The 20,395-nt window shown below is 33.5% G+C and overlaps 1 protein-coding gene across 1 annotated transcript; it reads right to left on the reverse strand.

Annotated features, from left to right (window-relative positions):
- Positions 1-1,488: 1,488 nt before the first annotated feature.
- On the reverse strand, positions 1,489-19,320 carry LOC100813793 (general transcription factor 3C polypeptide 3). The gene is made up of 19 exons (XM_006590747.4): positions 19,161-19,320; positions 18,696-18,990; positions 18,016-18,124; positions 17,331-17,438; positions 16,478-16,659; positions 15,925-16,120; positions 14,977-15,231; positions 14,156-14,302; positions 12,752-12,830; positions 11,206-11,319; positions 10,967-11,133; positions 8,979-9,097; positions 4,743-4,866; positions 4,575-4,643; positions 4,374-4,500; positions 4,017-4,131; positions 3,668-3,858; positions 3,468-3,580; positions 1,489-1,849 (listed from the first exon to the last, which is right to left on the reverse strand). Exons 2-19 carry the CDS (start codon positions 18,956-18,958, stop codon positions 1,583-1,585), a joined length of 2,745 nt encoding a protein of 914 aa, XP_006590810.1. The 5' UTR covers positions 18,959-18,990; positions 19,161-19,320; the 3' UTR covers positions 1,489-1,582.
- Between the last annotated feature and the right edge of the window lie 1,075 nt (positions 19,321-20,395).

Genomic DNA, 20,395 nt, shown 5'->3' on the forward strand with positions numbered 1-20,395 from the left:
AGAATCATCAATTTCAATTATTTGCTAAGATTCTAGCATAATTTTTCGAAGTAAATGATACCATTGATAATAAAGTATTTCTACATAGTAAGTTATTTGATTTTTACTATAATTATTTAAAAGTTATAACATTACTTTTTGCTTAAACTAATTAGCTTATCGGTGCGTATTGTAAATATTTAATTTTTTTTGACAAAAACAAATAACTTTTAGGAAAAGGAAAAGTGAAATAATAAAAAAAGATGAAAATACAAAAATATGACCCACGACACTTAATTCATTCTAAGCGCTCACCCACGACTCCCATTATTATTGGTCTCCACATAGACCATTTCTTATTATTAATAATATTAAAGTAATAACAATAATTAATCATCTTTAATGATACATATTAAAACTGACTCATTAACTAAAATTAGGTAATGCCATTCTCCACTTTCATGGAACAATTTATCTTTAAATTATAGGAATTTATCTTTGATTATTTCTTAAATTTTAAATTTTTGTTTAACTTACATTTTTTCTTAACTATATTTAACTTTTATTTTTTTATTGTTTAAAAAATTTAGAGAAGCATTTCTTCCCCTAGGAAGAAAGAAAAGAAAAATGTTTGATGAACACCCTTCAACCTATTCAACACCTAGAAAAAAAAAGATAAAAATTAGAAAAAAAATATAGTTATGATAGAATTTATGATGTGACATGAAGAAAAAGATAGAGAAAAATAAAAGTGTTGGTGGGGTATTTAGAATAGAAGTATTTGTATATCATTATCCTATAACAAAGGCTATGTCTTCTAAATAGATTAAAATATTTTTTTTATCTTTATAAATATTGAAATCCATTATAATGTGTAGTTGCTTGGATGGGATATATGTAGGTTGTTTGGTGGTGGGGCACTAATGTTGTGGGAAGGATAAATATGTTGGATTTATTGCTATGTCTTTGGTAGAGAAATGAGGAATGGAGGAATTTTTACTTTGGTTGTAATTATAACATATATAGGATAACATTTTCTACATTTTGTGAGAAGAAGATATCAAAATTTTTGTAAAGATGAAATTTGAACATTTCGATATTTATATGAAAAAAACATTTTAGTTTTCTAAATGTATACTCTCTTCTTTTCTATTTATAAGACATAATCAATAACTTTTTTTTGTCTATTATTATAAAACTTTATTTCATCCTTCTTATGAAAAATATAATAAGTATAGATAAATTTAATGTTAATAACTAAATAAATTAATTTTTTTGATGAGCATAAATCAGTAAATTATGTTTTATAATTAGGGCCAAAGAGAGTGAAAAAAACAGGTTCTGTATTGTCAAACACAATATAGACAACTTACCCATGCTAGTTTGACGCCTAAAAATATACAAAAAAGCAAACTTTCATGGGAAAAAAAAGGAGTAATGAACACTGCAGCACGTCTTTAAATCACTGTTGCTCGGTATTTGTAGTGACTTAATAAATGAATACCATTATTATATATGGAAACCTAATAAATTATATTGCATAGCAAACGTTTCTAAATTTTTTGTACATAAGACCATTGTGGCTCACAAGGTACATGTAAACTCACAAGGTACAATAATCTCTGAGAACTTGCCTAGCAAGATCAAGAGCACCACTTTTTTTGTAGATTAAATGCAAATTGTAAGCTGCCTCTCTGCGAAGGTCACAGTAACCAGGTTTATGAGTTTCGATGATATCTGAATTTTCATTGGGAAGTTTTGGAATTGGATAGTCTCTCTCGCACATAGCAATCACTTTCTCATAATAAATAACCGCCAGAGTTACAAGTCCAACATGATGGAATGCCCGAGCTATGTTGTACAAGGATTCCTGCAAAAAAATTAATTGCTTACCTCACTACTCTCACCGTATGAAAAAGCAAGAAACTCATCAAAATAATCACCTACCTATGTTCAATATCAGAAAATCTGTTACTTCAATTCATTTAAAGTAGCTCAACGATTTTTCAAGAATCAATAAATTGGACGCTCTAAGCAAATCAGAGTTGAGACGAGATCCTAATGATAGATGATTGGTCAAATTATAAAAACCATTCCTTTATACTAAATTACACAATCCTTTATTTTTTTTTTTTTGGAATTTCTACTATAAAAATTTATGTTCCATTAAACATTTTGTTCTAAAAATGTTTATATCTCTCCAAAACATATTTTAAACAGCTTTCAGAATTTAAGTTCTAGAAGTGATTAACAAAACATTCCAGAATTGAATTGCCAGAAAACATTCAAAAACACTTCCATAAATTTATTTCCGGAATTTTAATTCTAGAAAGAAATTAACTCACCCATGTTATTTACAAGGGGGATAGCATTGGAATAATTTTTTTAAGAAAGAATAAATGGTGGTGTGATTATAAAAATAAAAGTGGTGCAAAAAGCAATCACCAAGATGGAGTGATCTCGAAAATCAACATATTGCGACCCACATTTAACTGGGCTCTCCCGTGACTTAATACAGGTTGGTCGTATATTCTGGCTAAACCCACTATATATGCAAGCGACACTTTCACATTTCTTTTGTTTTAGAAAAATAAACACTAGAAAATTAAGAATTAACTAGTATTGCATAGGATAAAAGTTTATTTTATATAATTAAAGTTCATAATAAATAAGTATTTTTAGTGTATAAATTATATTATAATTCAGATTCATATTAAATAAATATTTTCGAATATATAAATTATAATTTTGGATTCACAATGAACAACTTAAATTGTGATATAAAGTAATTTCCAACTATCGACAATTTTATTTTAAAAAACTACTGAAATTCAATTTAAAGATAGAGATAAAAGAGGGCAGTAGATTGGAAGAGATAGGTTGTTAAGAAAATCAGTACAAAGATATAGATAAATGAAAAATAGTTTAAGATGGTGGAGAGATTTTTTTTTAGCTAGTTACAGAGATAGTGTGTGAAATACATATCCAGAGGAGAAAAAAGAAAGCATATTGAGAATGTCTAATTGAGAGAATACTCTCCAAATTGTGTATTTTAATGAATAATTTAAGAGTAGACAGGCCCCTGCCAAAGGATAGACACTAGACCACCGACGTCCAGGCTGAGGTAGGGGCTGCATTTTTTTAATGTTAGATTCAGTGGTGTAAGTTTACTTTGTAATTTGTTGAAGGCAAAGTGATAATTGACTAAATAGATTAAGCATGCTTTGTAATTTGTAGCTGTACAAGGCAAAACGATAATTGATTCAATGGTGTAAGTTTGCTTTGTAGTTTGTACTCAGCGGTTGATAATAATTACCCGAGCATAATTTTCTATTGGATAAGAATTTGTAGAATATGTACACGAACTTAGCCAGTCCTATGTATAAAAAAAGGTGATATCTTTTTCTTATTATCATCTTTTATTAATAATAAAACATTTTCTTCTTAAACGGGCACAAAAATATTCATGAAATGCTGAGCAGACAAACCTGGCTGTTCTCGCAGATTCTCAAATTATTGTAGAGGAATGCTAAACCTTGTACAACACATTGATGCTTATTTTGAAGTCTTAAACCCAATGCTAAGTTGATCAAGGCTGTTCCTGAGAAACATTGATAAAATAATATATCAATTACTGCTTGTTCTTGGCTAGGAAAAACACAAAGAAAGCATGAAATGAAAAACATACCAACACAAAGATTAACCAAAGGATTCTCTGGCAATAGTTTATAAGCTTCAAGGTATTTCCTTGCTGCATCTTGATGATGGCTACATATGGTAAACTGATGCCCAGAAATAAGGATAGGAGGCACACAATCCACAAACTTTCCTTGCATACCACGTACAAATTTGTAATGTCTTGTATCTCGGTTTTCCAATCTATTAACCAGGATAAAACAAGTAAATGAAATTTACAAAGCCAGATCCTTTTTTTCTTTAGGTCATAAATCTATGTCCAACTCCAACTATTACAGCAAATTAGATAGCCTAACCAACGTTTTGCCAAGAACCCATGGTTCCTTGCATCCACAAATTACCTTGAGATAACCTTGTAGTAGCAATTCCAAGCTGCAACACTGTGTGGATGTTGCTGAACAATGTATTTTACACAATCAAACCCATGTTTCGGATCTGTGGTGTTATATGCCATTTCTGTGGAGAACATGTATTTGTTTTATCAGCAAGATATATATTTTCCCTCCCTAAAACAAATTAATTTTCTTTCTATGTAAAAAGAACATTCATGCTATGAGTTGTATAAACCTAATGAAGGGAATGAAACAAACAAATAAGCAGTAAAATTCTTCAACTATTATTTTGATTTCTTGGAATGAGAAAAGTTGGAACCAAAGAATTAATCTAGAAGTACAAGCCTGTCAGGGTTCGGGACTTACGAGCTCCAAGAGATCGAAGCTCCTCTTTTTTTTCAGTAGACAGAGATGTATGGGCCAATCTTAGAAAGAGATTAATAATCTCCAGTGCTTCCCAATACCTTTGCAAGGATGCTAATGCCTTGCACAACTGTACAATAATATTAAGGGGTCAGACATTACAGAGGAAAAGGGGTGCCGCAAAAAAAAAAATGAAGCACTAACATCAATTATTAGCTGGTGATGTTCTTCATCTTTGAGAAGATTACACAAGGGAGGTTCTCTGTTTTCTTTCTAAAAATATCACATGCAATAAACACAAAAGGGAGTTAACACATTATCATCAAGACATCTGTTCTAGAAGTGAGTACACAACACCAAACCAGTGGTTACCTGAGGCTCATCATCTGAATCATCACTTAGCCAGTCAATTCCAGAGGCCAGTGCCTCAGCTTTTCTTTTCTCCTTTTCAATTGCCTTCTTCTGGAGCAACTTTTTTGCCCTGGAAGCTTTCAACCTAATTTCAGAAAATAAGAGAAATTCTTTCACTTTGTATCCACATGTAGCAAGGGCCAACAACATGCAAAAACATAAACAATAAGAGAAATTATTCACCCAAAAAATTTGGTTGTAATATCTGCAGAGGATTTGAAGAGAATAATGACTGTAGATCTATGATACACAGATAACATGCATGATATGTGTACCACAGATATTGGCAAGGGGGATGCTATGGTTTTTCAAATATAGAATAAGGTAATAGAGAGGATATATTTAATTAAATAAATTATTTAAATTTTTAGGCATAATAATACTAAAAATACTCTTATAAATTTTGGTAAATAAAATTCATTTTTAGTTAATGCCTTTTAATTCATTAGACTAAACAAATACCGAATATTTTAATCCTATTGCCCACAACTAGAAGGACAAGTGAATTCACAAACTCTTTAACCTAGCCTAAAATCTATGAAGCCATCTGTTGAAAAATAGACCCAAGTCCATCTTAGGCATAGAAGTTGTTGGAAATAGGAGCATTTTAATTATTAATTCTCTTCCAAGTAGTAGCTTAGTAAAGGTTGTTAAAATTGAGATTTTAACTACAATCGGGAAGAAGTTGAAAACTCGCAACTCAGAGGATTGTTAATCAGATCTAAGATCCTACATTCCTACCTAAATTTATATATAATACATATGCATAAAGAAAATATTTCTACTACAATATTTAATAAACTTAAATTAAAAATTCATAATCATAGCATAAATCCAAATAGTTAAATACATAGCGGACGATAATTTAAAAAAAACTAAAAAAAAAAAAATCATTTGTGTTGAAAAAACTCCATACAGGCTGATTGAAAGAGCTTATTTACAATATTGAGAGAGCATGACTGTTTCGGCAATAACCACAAGTTTAACACATCTATTCAAAAAGGAAGACAATAGCCTTTTTCAGTAGCACAGTACATTTAGCACATCTTTTCAAAAACTTCTCCTAATCTCTCTTTCACGGAGAATGTAAAGAAAAGATAGAACAGAACAGGGAGAGACAAGTGACTGGGAGAGAGAGACCCAAGTCCGCACATGATAGCAACAATCGAATTGCGACGGTAACAGTGGTGACCCATACACAGCAGCAACGAGGGCCCAATGCGGCACTAGCAGAGCGAGGTGGAGCTCCAACAGTGGCAGAGTGAGAATGGTTTATGAGGGTGTCTCTCGTCTCCTGTTGTATTTGGTTGCTATTTAGTGCAATTTTGTATATCAGCTAACATGTTCTAATTGGTTACTATGAGGGCATCGTGTTGTTGTACTCTTCCATGTTCAATGGATTTGTCCATTTTGCCACATAAATCAGAGACCTTGTCTTCTACCTACATGTTTAACTTCTTAACTCAGAAGTCAAATTTTCAATACATTCAACTGTATCAATAATTGATCTGTATGACAGGTTTGACAATTGACATGTTTGATCTTCCATTGAAATTCTCCTCAGACAATTGTGTTGATGCAGTAACTTGTATAGCACACCTTTCCTGTGAACCCATCTTAGAATTTGGGTTTGGATCCAGCTCAACCCCAAAAGCTAACCCATAGAGTGAGGGTTGTCCTTCACTTAATTTTGATCATATCACTAATCAACGTGGGATCTCCAATACTCCATGTCAAGAACTGGACATCTCAGTCAATTGTAAAGTTCACAGAATCTAACGGTGGTCCAATAACAACCAGATAACGAGTGGTCTGATAGACACAACAACAAGCACTAGTATAGACTTTGATACTATCTTAGAATTTGGGCTTATATAGAATAAATCAAACTCCACAAAACTGACTTGTAAGGTGAGAATTGCCCAAGCTTTATAAGGATTAAATCGGATATATCTCTAGTCAATGCAAGATTAAACACCCTCTCAAACTCAGCACAGTGAAGGTGTTCCAAGAGGCCACAATTAAGGCAGGTCAAGGGTGGCCACGAATTAAAGAGAGGAAATTGGGGGAAGGGAGTATATGATTGCTTATCTATCAATCAACCCTCAAAAAAATAACCTTAACTGCAGAATTTTGTCTTTGCCATTTAAGTATCTGGGCATCCCCATTGGGGATAATCCAAGGCGTAGTGTGTTTTGGGATCCTATATTCAGAAAATGTGAGGGAAAGTTAGCTACATGGAAACACAGACACATATCCTTCGGAGGGAGAGTGATTCTCATTAATTCTGTCCTAACAGCAATTCCCATCTATTTTCTCTTTTTTCAGGGTCCCGTCAAAAGTAATAGCAAAACTGGAAGCCATTCAGCGAAAATTCCTATGGGGAGGAGGTCCGGAGCAAAGGAAGATAGCTTGGGTCAATTGGAAGACAGTGTGTTTACCAAAAGAGAAAGGTGGCCTCGACATCAAAGATCTCAAGACTTTTAATTCAGCTTTGCTAGGGAAATGGCGTTGGGAGCTCTTCCACAAGCAGAAAGATCAATGGGTCAAGCTACTCAACTCAAAGTATGGCGGGTAGAGGACACTTGAGGAAGGAACAAGGAGCAGATATGATTCTACTTGGTGGAAGGTGGGCGGGGAGATAAATTTAGATTTTGGGAGGACCGCTGGCTGGAATCTTAAGCACCACTGATGGAGAAATACCCAAGGTTATACCAGATCTCATGCCAGCAAAATCAAACCATCATGCAGCCGAGGAGTAACTTTATCAGCGGATGGGAATGGAAGCTTAACTGGAGGAGACCCCTTTTTGACAGTGAAGTGGCAATGGCAGATTCCTTTATCGGGGAGATATCGCAGCAGCAACTCCACCCTCTAAAGGAGGACATCTGGGTATGGAAACATGGCTCAAGTGGACATTACTCAACAAAAACCGGGTATGACCTAATAAGGAGAGAAGAAGACTTTGCACTCCCTTACAGCTACTGGTCGACTAACATTTCATCAGTTTTTGTAAATACAGTGGGGTAGAATCCATAGGAAATGGAATGTAACAGATTGATTCCAGCTATTGGTTCCCTTCGGGACTGTTCTTAGTCTGAAGTTGGAACCATGTGGCTGGTAGTCTAACTTTTGTATTGATAGTACCGCTGGTACTGATTATATTAATATATATTATTTTTGCCGACCAAAAAAAAAAAAAAAGGAGAGAAGAAGAGGGGGCATATCAGAATTCAGATTTTGTGGAACTCTGGAAACTCAAAATTTCAGCCAAGTCAGCGGTGTTTGCCTGGAGGCTAATTAGGGATAGCCTACCAACAAAGTCAAACCTAAGAAGGAGACAAGTGATGTTAACGGATACGCTGTGCCCTTTCTGCAAAATTGAAGAGGAGGAGGCTACTCACCTATTCTTCAACTGCACCAACATCCTCCCTATATGGTGGGAGTCATTGTCCTGGGTTAACCTAACGACAGCTCTACCTCAAAACCCAAGGGATCACTTTTTGCAGCATGGAATCGGGAAAGACCATGGAAAGAAGGCTACAAGATGGAAATGCTGGTGGATTGCTCTCACAAGAACAATTTGGCAGCATAGAAACAAAATAGTTTTTCAAAATGGAAGTTTTGATGGAAGCAAACTGTTGGATGATGCTGTCCTCTTAATTTGGACGTGGGTCAAATCCATGGAGAAGGATTTCGTAGTACATTTTAACCAATGGTCCAGTAATTTAAAGGAAGGGTTTAGTAACTAGAAGGGGCTACTAGATGATGAAGCTATGTAATTCTGTTAGGTGTATCTTCTCTGGTTCTGTAATAAAAGGAACCCAGATGGATCCCTACAGCCTATATGTATTTATAGTACCACTGGTACTTTCATATATTAATAAGATTTCTACTTTTGCTGAGCAAAAAAAAACTAGAGCATTTCATGAAAAAATAGAGATAACTGGGGGAAGGGGGTATACATATGAACGGTTATCTATCAATCGACCCTCAATTAGAATCCTAATCAACAACAATCTATCAACTAGAATCAATCCCTCAATCACCTTTAACAGTCAACACTAACTCACAATGGTCTTTACAACTTTCCATACTCAAGTACTCAACAGAATTAGATGATGTTAATGCACCTGATTGTACATGTCATGATAGAGTTAGAAATATGATTACAATAATGTGAGATACAACACTCACAGGTCAGATGGTGCAGCAACTGGTCTAAATCCCCGAAATACATTATCCTTTTCCGGACCATCCAGAACCCTAACCCTTTCAACCAGATCTCTTTTGGAGAGACGCTTTTTTGATTTACCCTACAACAAGAACCAATGATGACATGTATTGACTTTCTTTTATGGCAAAACAAGAAATAATTATAAAAGCAGGAAAAAAAAACACTAGGCAGAGGACAATAAATCCCACAGTAATTACAAAAAAATTGAAAAAAATAAGTCAAAAGGGCTAAAAAATGAAAATAAGATGACCAATCTTTCACATATTTTTAGAGACAAACCATTTTAGAGCCTGCAGACAAAAGTTTAAGCTCTCAGAATAAGTATGTCCACAATGTGTCATTAGAGCCTCTATGTCACACTCATTCTTCTGATGATATTGAGAGGCCCAGAACAAGGTTTGAAGAAGCCTGTGCTTTTTACCATGTTTATAACTCAAATCTTTCATATAAAAGGATCAAATTGGTCCCCAAAACATATCAACAGAAATTCCGTTGCATAAACCTCAAGCAAAGCAGGAGGACTGACCATCACCACTATGCTAACACAAGAAATGTAAGGGGCAAGTGATGACCTCGACAATATGGCCATAAAGAAATCTTTTTTTTTTATCCGTAGGAATAAAAAATAGGTACTAGGAGATTTACAAGAACTCACACATCATGTTCAATCAACTGAGTTAGACCCCCTTGGTGGGGGCAAGAAATCTTTTATGACTTATGAGTCTCTTAATCTTTTTCTATGTTAGGGATGATGTTTCTTCTCAGAAATATGGTGGGTTTAGTGTTTGGGAAATGATAAAAATTAGAAAGCTAAAGTAATAAAATTATTGCCAAATTATTCTCTCTTTTATCTCTTATAATTTTCTACATTGGTTTTAAAAAATTGTCTTATAGGGACATCAATTTTTTTATGGGGGCAAAAATAAAATTATTAAATACATTTAAACAAAAAACATTTAACTTGTGGGTGCAATGATGGTCATTCTTATCCAACCAAACACACTGTAAAACAGAATAAACCACACACTACTTGGATGTGTTAAAATTATGGGGTTTAGATATAGATAGATGGAGGAAAAGGAGAGAAATACTGTAAGATTGATATGGATAATGGATGTGATTTACGCGTTGTCTTACAATGTTGAAGATATGATCATAAAACCTATAATACTTACACTCACTCTAATCATAATCTTAAACTAAATAAGGAAAGAAATCATGAGTTAAGGATAACAAAGAAATAAGGAAACTAATCCTAAAGGATAATCTGAGATATGATCAAGATAATATTGTAATTTTCATATATTTTAACAGAATGCAGGCAAAGCATAGCCTCCATGTACCTTCCCAAAGGAAAGAAGGCACCAGATATCCAAAATGGAAACAACTCTAACTCCAACCCACTTCCTAATCCTATAGGAAGTGCTAACGAGATGTTGATTCCATATGAAGCATGGAAACTTCTCCTGTGTGTGTGTGTGCAATGACCCAGTGTCCTGTATTTTAAACATCAACTGCATCTGTATCCATGTAATGTCCATTGTCCAGTGTTTGGGTCCAAGTTTGTGGTTCACAGTTGATTTTTCCACCTAAATACAAACCCCTTTCTTTGTATGACATTATCTACAAAATCCCAACTAACCCACTATAACATTCTCAAGAGAAAAAAACATTAAGAAACCAAACCCTAAATGCAAGATTAAACAACTTTTTGCAGGTTTGGGTTGGGAGGCTGCCAGACTTACACAAAAAATGTTATGAAGTCCCCAGTTACACCTTTTGAACAGACAAATCAATTTTGAAGATCTAATTGGAATAATGTAGTTTATCTTTATCAACATGTTAACATTCTAAAAGCAAGCAGAATGCATAGTGTCCATGAGCATCTACCTATCTGTATTTGACTGTGTGTGAGAGAGAGCTCAAATTTTAGCTTCTCAAATATTACCTTCTGTCGACAAGTTGCAACATACAATGATTCACGAATCAAAGGGAAAATTGTATCCACAAAATCATCAAGCGTCCCTCTATTCCAATAAATGTTGCAGAGCTTCAGTTTTATTCTTATATCAAACCACCATCTATTTGACTTTCCAGAAGGTGCTTCACCAAAATCTGCAAGAATTTCACATTAAAATCTCCATTGAAGTATTTCAATCACAAAGAAGGAAAACATGTTGGAAGTACCAGAATCCTTTGGAGGAGACAGCAAGAATATGGCTTCATCTTCTTTTCCCTCTTCAAGCAGAAGTGAAGCTAGAGTTATGCGTGCATCAACATCATCTTGTAGTGTTTCAAGAGCTGAAACAAAATCTTGTTTAGCAATGAAGGAATATGAATATTAAAAATGAAAGTAGTAAACAAAGCAATGACATATCACAACAAAGCAATCATCAGAAAACAATGACAACAAGTATTGCTTCACTGTCACTGGATATACAAGCTAAAGATATGCTCTTACAACTGAACTCAATTCTGAAGTCCCAATTCTAATTCAGAACAGGATGTGATACATATGTACTAGAATTTTGAATTTTGACACAGTTTCTTTTTTTCTCCCCTAAGCAAAAGAATATAAAATCAAAAGAGGGGTTTTGAAACTTCAACTAATAATTCATGAATCATAAATTCGAATTTTTAAATGGAAAAGAAAGGGTAAAAAAGCAAAAGTAGAATAAAGGGAAGGAGATAAGGGGTGAGTTTGTTTAAACTTATTTTAATAAAATAAGCAGCTTTTTGTTTTCTTAGTGTGTTTGTCTAAATTGTTTCTGCTTAGAAAAAACTGTTTTCTGCTTATTTTGAGAAGCAAAATCTACTTATTAAAAAAACATTTTTTTTTAAAAAGCACTGATTTCAAAATTGCTTTTCTTAAGTTTAAGCAAGCCAGCCCAAGATATCCTCAATGCAAAAAAAAAAAAGGAAGAAGAAGAAGAGAGACACCGAAAATGATAAAAATCAAGAATGAAGCATGCTCAATTTCTTTGCAAACCTGAAACAGAAACTCATTGTAACATCCACGAGCAAATCAGTTGAGAGAAGCCACAACAAAATTCTATTCCAAAGCAAATCTAGGGTGAGAGACACCCTTAAAGATGCAATCATTATTTCCAACCAATGCACCAACCTCACCAGATAATTACATAAATTAACGCACAAAATTTTAGTCATTTGTTTCTTCCTAAACCATTAGAAGTTGAAAACAAACAATTAAATATTGCTCCATGGTAAAGAAGCACACCCAATAATCAAATCAAAACCCACAAAAAGTTTATTCCAAAGAAATGTAGTTGCCTTTCAATGAAGAAGCTAATGGGCAAGTTTCCATATCAGGTTATCTTAAAAATAAAATTAAATCTATCTATTGATCTATACACAAAAAAATTCATACTAGAAGATTTTCTGGTATGTTATGATGGACAAAAAGTTTACAAACTTGAATAAGCAAGATATCACTCAAGATTGGGGTATCACTCAAGACTCTAGCAAAGCAAACCAAAATACATTCAAGAACTGTAGCTGCCAGACTAGATTCTATGATACTCAGAGAACTCCTACTCCCCAAAGAAAAAAAGTTGGAACCAAAACTTGGAGCTTTTGACAAAAACATTCATTTCAGAAGCTTCAGCACCAGAAGGAATGATGGATAAAATATTTCATATATTGAAAAACAAGGGGGAACCGGGGAAGTGGTTTTCACAAAGTATCATTTATCTTGTTAAAAATAAAACCTTGCCTTTGGAATAAAAGAGAATTGCTTGTGACCTTTCTTTCAAGGACATATAACACCTAGCAATTTTCAGATATAGAAGACCCTGCATAAAAGTAGTTCAATATCAGATTATCCTGATATCATAGTGAAGATAATGAAAGGCATACACTGAAAATATATTTCTAAACTGGATAAATAGTATCATGCAACAAAAAGGAGCCAAAATAAAATAAAATTGCAAACAGTAAACAATTACATTTGCTAATTGATTCAGATAAGCAATACATTCCTTTAACATTTCCTTCAAGCCCTCAGACAGAAAATGACAGACAGGGAAAAGCATGATAATCACGAATTCCAAAGAAGAAAATAATGAGAAACAAAACAAATTTATTAAAATAGATCTTAGAATGTGAGTTTGGGTCTAACTTAACCCCAAAAGCTAACTCATAGGGTGAGGATTGTCCTCCACTTATATACTCTATCTTGGCACTATTTCTAGGCAACGTGGGACTTGGATTTTTCCCAATAGATCTCAATAGTTGTGTAACATAACATTGACCATCAATTCTTTTTATGTGAGGGGTGAGGACTATGATGACTAAATGATCCTTGTAAAATTCCCTAAAGAAAAGCCTATATAAAACATTCATAATATCATAAATACTTCATATCATTATCTCTTGAGTCACAGAACACACAAGTTTTCAGCTTGTAAAAAGCATAGATCCATCATACTTAAAAACATGAAATTTAACTACGGCAAAGCACAATCCATCAATCTATGCCATAACTTAACTAGCACTTAGAACCCCCTAATGTGCTTGATAGACAACTCCCAGAAGTCTGCAACCTGTTAATCCTAACAGCTTTTGGGATTGTTGGTTTATGGCAATTTCCATTCACTTCTCCTCTTTAACATATGAATGCATTTTTATTTATATATATTTCTAACACAAACCCTCAAGTGGCCTAAATAGTGGTTGTGTCATTTTGTATTTGTGTCAGATACACATCCATGTTGGATACTGCATGAAAACTTTTAAAAACTTTCAATTGCACTTTTATAATTTTTATACTTTTCTTTTTAAAACTTTTATACCAATATTGATTGGACAGCACAATAACCAGGTAATTTTTTGTATTTTTTTGGTGTTTATAACTTGTACTCATTTTTAAAACGTGAATTCTCTTTTGTAATTTAAATTTTTGATTACAGCTGTGTTGTCCAGTATTTTTTAAATTTGATGAGTTCCATGTCCATGTAACGTTGTATCATACCCATATCTTATATATGTGCCTACTAGATGGGGCATAATGATACAGCTCATCAGACTATAAGACAAAAAAAAAAAGTCAACTACTCAAGCAAATTATTGGTATAAAGTTAAACAGATAATTGCTATAAATGGGAAGGAGTTACCATACATTTTCTTTTTCAACATTTCCTTCCAACATCAAATAATAATTCAATGCAGGATTATAATGTTCAAGACCCATTAATGAGTCTGCAACCCCAGTAACCAAGTCAATATGCTTGCTTGCATTCTCTGGTTTCAAATCATTAAAGAGAACCTGGTAATCAAATGAAAATGTTAGGTAATACTTACAAATGAATGTAAAGTCAAAAGAAAGATTCAGACACTGCCATTGCAGGCCTTAGACACATCTGTTAGCACTTCAACATTGTATTAAATTAAGCTAATGAGAAATACAGAAAACGTTACTAAAAAATAATGATATACCATGCTTCGGAAAAGAGGTGGGGGGAGAGAGTTGTAAAGAAGTAAAATGACTAAGAGTCTGAACATTATTTTTAAGAGAAGAAGGTATTTTATAAGAAAGGAAAAAAAGATGATATAAAAGAGGACCACAAATCCAAGTTTTTTTATTAAGAAAAAGAAAAGAGAAAGAGACAAACAAAAATCTCCTTTAACATTGAAAATCAGCAAAAAGTTACTTAAAAATCTCATTCAAAACCCAAACTTCAAAAGGGATATATTATATGGATGGAGATATTATGATGGATAGGTAACTATGTATGTTACCCATAAATTGATTAGGACACAAGAAAGAATAAACAAAATGAAATAGGCAAAATCAAAGATAACTAAGAAAATCTCAACTCAAAACTCATTCATAGATATTATTGAATATCAATAAACATATCTGAGGTTCAAGCAAAATTAAAAGTGGCCATGGTTAAGGCAAAGACAGTTAATTCAATTATAAGTATGCATGCAACACACCTGAGCCATCTCTAGGTTTCCAAGATGAGCATGGCAAATTCCGGCCTTAATTTTCAAATTCAAAGGCAATTCTTTCCTCGCATTTACTGCTTGAGCATGTTCAATATGCTGCAGAGCTCTATCATGTGCCTTAGTTTCCATCAATATGGTACCCAGCAGATCAACTACACTTGCATTTGCTACATCCGGTTGACTCTTAATATAGTCTTCAAGAATACGAACAGAGTATTCAACTTGACCACATTTTTTGTAGAACTAATAGAAAGCAGGATAAATTCAATTCAACATTGAAAGTCAACCACAAAATATTTAATTAAAGCAAAATAAAATATTATCAGTTTCTAAACCCTTCTACTTTTGCATGTAAGCCATTTTGGAAAAATAAAATATATTGGATAAAACTGAGTGATAACATGTTTGAGAAGGTGAGAAAGTGTTTGAGAAGATGAGAAAATTGAAAGACTGATATTTTACACTAGCAGTAACAGAATCTAACCAACTAACAGTAAAGGCTAACTGAATTAACTAACAGACTAACTGAACTAACTAATTCTGTTATCAGATATCTAACAGCCCTTACAAGTACACACAATTACAAAACTGTTTATACAGTTATACAATACATGCTTCTAATATTCTAATAAAATAATTTGAATTTTACCCCCTCAAACATCATATTTTATCTGACTGCATTTTCCAACTGAAACCGAATATTACTGCCAAAATGGAACCCCTCTACCGTGTTAAAGATGTTTGCTCCCCCGGATAAGAGTGACATACAAAAAATCACATATGACATACAAGCAGATGCAGATAAATGCATTATAAAGAATCACAAGGCAAACCATGATCTTCATAAGAAAATAACCATAAAAAAAATAATAGCAAAGGATTGAATTCATAAGAGAATTAAACGCATGTTCATGTGTCTGAAAGCAAAAGACCAACCTTAGCTGCTGCTTTCAGTGCATCAATATTCTCACAACATAGTTTATGTACTTGCTCATATGTAACAGCAGCTTTTTGATAATGTCCAAGTTCAGCATAAAGCCTTGCAAGATGACATCTAAGAGTAACATCTTTGGGATCTGCTTTTATTGCTTTTAAAAGACAATAACCGGCTTGATCAACATAACCTTGTTCTCTGCATTTGAAAAAGGTTCTCAACTCAAACTATACTATTTCTTACAGCATTGTTTAAAATTAATACATGCATAAACTTAGTAATAATAGAAACAGTAACAAACTCCAAGGACAATGAGGAAAAAAAAAGTGGAGAGGTATTTTGGAATAGAATATGAAATTAAATGTGAACCATATTCTCCATTAACACACTTTTTCATACATGGGTCATTTGTTTAAAGGATACATTTTGATGAAAATATGCAATTTGATCCTCTTTCACAATTAGAGTAGGAGAATAAATTCATGCAGCCAAATTATTCCAGAAGAATAACTTCACAAAAATAAGAGTGGCAACAAAACTGAGAAGCCATCTCACATGGACCAGGTAAAAATCGTTTTCCAAAGAGATGACTCTTTTGCATCCAAATGAGCAGCAATCAAGTATAAGGCCATAGCTCTTTTATAATCCTGGAGTGAAGTATAGACAAGTCCAAGGGTGTGATACGACTCATGCAAATTTGGTGCCAGCCTAATAACTTCACGCAACACAGCTTTAGCCTGCAAAAAGCCAACAGAGCAAAGCAATGCATAACTAATCTGAAAAGCCTAAAACAGTGGTAAAATCTATAATAATTTCAAGCTTAAACAGATACAAAAGAATATTCAGAATCAGAAAAATTAAACACCCAGCTCTTATGCCATCTAGCATAGTTGAAACAAATAGAAGTGGGTAATGTTATAAAGAGTTTCAATAAACAGGAATGAAACTTCCACCTAATGAGTTTCTGCTGGTGGCAATGATATCTCTTTGGAAAGCAAGTCACAGTAGTAGCCAGATCACAAATGAGCGAGGGTGAATACTTCATCAATTTGATGAAGTTGGATTTCTTAACTAGTATCAGGAAATAGGAAGATTTTGAGGGGAAAAAACAGGGTTGATTAGAAAAAAGGATCCAAAAAGGTATGTCAAACAAACACATGCATTCAATACCCCAGGTTGCATCAGATGATGATCACATCCTCAAGACACAAAGAGCCTAGACAAAGAGAAATATTACATTATCTCCTAAGGTACATGATACCAGAAAACAATCCTAAAAAAAGAAATGAATATAGTAAAATGACTTAGTTATCCACCAATTTTTCCTAAACGTATAGAACTGTGACAGTAACTACTAGCAAAATCCATTGCCAGAAGCTAAGGATTGTCACATGACAGAATAACATGCCTGGTCATAATCGCCACGTGCATAGTGAAACGTGGCATCACCCAGCATCTGTGTTAGCTTAGGGTCATCTTTATTCTTTGATCCTTTTCGCCTGCCTCTCTTCTTAGGCTGCATCAGGCAAATACAGAATATTTAAAAGATATCATGTAAGTTACATTAAAATGACTAACAAAATATATTAGGAGACTAAGTAAATAATGGAGAATAAGAAAAATAAAGGAAGGCAAACTACTTCTTTCATAGTAGTCTTTGCTTATGTAGAAAAATAAAAGAAATGGATATGTAAATATCAAAAGAAAAGGATGTCAGTTAGTTAGTCTTAGTCAGCTACTGTTATTTTATGGCTGTTAGGTAGCTGTCTATAAATAAGGCAGGTCTGTTGTATTTTAGACAGACTGAACGATAATCACAGAGTGCAGTGCACATTTCCTTGACCTCTATGTCTCTCTTCTCTGTCCTTCTATCCTCTCTATTATGTTTCTTCTCTCTTTCCCTCTTCCTTTCTCTGTCTTTCTGTTTCTTTCTCTTTCCCACCTAAATTCTATAACAGAAATATACTTCACAATCTGAAATGATGACGAACTACCAATTTATCTTTCAAATCTAACTTTTCAATAGAGACAATTAGACATACTGCTAATATAATATGTTATGGAGACTAAGATTGATCATATGCATACCATACCTTTCTCGATCTCTTGCGCACACCATAATAATCCATTGCTTCCATTATCTCAGCTATCTTTGCCCCAGAAACATCACCTTCCCTAGCCATCTTAGAAGGTGGTTCTTCACTGCATTTAGAGACAAAATAACAGTCAAACAAACATCTAAAAGTAAGTGACTGCAGTGAGTTATTTCGTCCTCATCTCATGTGATACATTTAAAACTGTCCAACACTTGTAGCATCTGAACTCGTAATCAAGATTAATCTTGAGTAGCTCATTGAACTTTTTATGTCACATTTCCTGTAGGACTAGGGCTTTCCCGTTTTGGATATATTTTAACCCCCTATACTTCTGCTCTATTTTCTTGTCACTAAAACATTTTCCTTTTTTATAAAAATGAAATTTACCACCAACGACCTAATTTATCACAACTTCTATTCAACAAGTGCGTAATCGCAGCAGTCTTAGTTGCTCATGCACAGTACAGAATCAATAAATTAACAATACATAGTTGCACCCACTTCAAGAGCACAACACAGATCATTAAAGTATAACTAAGTAAACAGTGACAAATAAAAGAGCACATACGAAATCCAAAAGTCCGATTATAAATGCAGTTAATACAACAAATGGAGCAATTATTAGATAGAAACAAATAATGCATTGGAATTAACTAGGGCTGGGGAAACTAACCAACCTATGGCATTGTTCAATTGCTTTTCGCTTTTTATCAGCAAGGGCTTCCCGTTCAAGACGCACGAATCGCTGGTAGGGTTGAATGCCAGAATCATCATTGTCATCAACAAAGTCCAAAGGGTTCATCCCGTTTTTGAACCTGAAAGTGTACTCATCTTCTTCGTCTTCTTCTTCTTCCATGACATTGTCATCTTCCTCCTGTGCTGTGTTTTCTTCCTCTTCATAGTTCACTTCGTCAATGTCGCTTCCCTCACCATTCGCCATCAGATTCAATAACTGCTTTCAAGCTCTTTGCGCTGGTTTACAACGAAGAAAACCGAAGGTTTCAGCGTTATTTATATATAGTCTGAATCTGACTATGGCTATTTACACCTCCCCTTTTTTTCTAAATTACTCTAACCTCTTTCTCCATCTAAGAAGAAAACGGGCATTGCAAGAAAAAAGAGAGAAGAGAGATAGCATTTACCTGCGACGCGGCAGAAGGAGCGAAACCGTAATTTGAGAATGCTCTTTCGGAGTAGAGGCAGAGCTGTAAATATACCGGAATACACCCGCGCTCCTCACGTTATATGGAGGGGGGCCAGGGCACCCGATTGGGCCATTATTTTCTCACTTAGTTAATAAATAAAAATATTAATGATTAAGAATCACGGTTTATATGATTGAACAATCCTTATAATTCCTCTCCTACAAAATATATGTGTCATTGGCATTACACGTCAGTCGTATTACTGCTGTGGATGTTTGATCCTTAGTGGTCAAGTTTTTATATAAATAAGTTTTTATAATTACTATTAATTAATTATCCATAAAATCACACACATTATATGATTATCTTCTATCTTATTATCTATAAATAAATATTTATCTTTATCATTATCTATAAATTTTCAATTATTATATATAAGTCAAAAATTATTTCTAAAAGTTACAACAATCTCTACAAACAAAAATTAGGAATAACGTTCAACTATTTATTTTATTTTCCTAACTCATTCCTTTGTTTCACATTAACCACGTATCACTATTCTAAATCTCCAAAAAAATAATGAAATCATAAAATAACATTACTACACACAGCTTAGTACATTCTTGTCAATAATTTCTCTTATTATATGATTGAACAAGCCACTCAACGCTGCTCTTATTTGGTTGAGTGGTCAATTTCACGAGACATTATTCCACCCTTTTGAAGCTTGGCTTCTTCAAACCCATAAAACCTTTCTACTACGCCCGACACATTTATTCTCTCTTCATAAGCGTCGAACCCAAAATGCCGTTTCGATGAACCCCCTTCTCTCCAACGAGATTCATGCTTCCCCGAAACCACCATTCACCAATGCCCACATTGATAGATTTTTCTAGTTTACTGGAAACACATTTTGTGGTTAAATTATTAATAACGTGAAATTTTAGTAGTCCGAACTTAGAATCATCATATTCAACCAATTATTCTTTTAAAAAAAATAAACTTGATGTGTGTTTAAAAGAATTTAGCCAAAATTAAATATATTATTTTTTTATTTAGCCAAAATAAGATTATTTAGGCAAAATTAAATATATTATTTTTTATATTAAAGATTAATGTCACTTGATGTGTGTTTAAAAGAATTTTACACACGATAAAAAAAAATATTTATTTTAAAGAAATTTATTTCTTTATTCAAAAAATAAATCTGAACTGAAACTTAATACTATACC

The sequence above is a fragment of the Glycine max genome, chromosome 11 (assembly GCF_000004515.6).
Source record: "Glycine max cultivar Williams 82 chromosome 11, Glycine_max_v4.0, whole genome shotgun sequence".
Classification (NCBI taxonomy): domain Eukaryota; kingdom Viridiplantae; phylum Streptophyta; class Magnoliopsida; order Fabales; family Fabaceae; genus Glycine; species Glycine max.

What these genes read in the sequence shown, in the direction of transcription:
- LOC100813793 (XM_006590747.4), bottom strand. Translation starts at nt 18,958, where the DNA reads ATGGCGAATGGTGAGGGAAGCGACATTGACGAAGTGAACTATGAAGAG. An exon ending in AATTCTCTTTTATTCCAAAG is followed by an intron (nt 11,320 to 12,751) that starts GCAAGGTTTTAT and finishes ATTTTGTTTCAG; the next exon opens with CTCTTGAAACACTACAAGAT. An exon ending in ATCACCAGCTAATAATTGAT is followed by an intron (nt 4,501 to 4,574) that starts GTTAGTGCTTCA and finishes ATTATTGTACAG; the next exon opens with TTGTGCAAGGCATTAGCATC.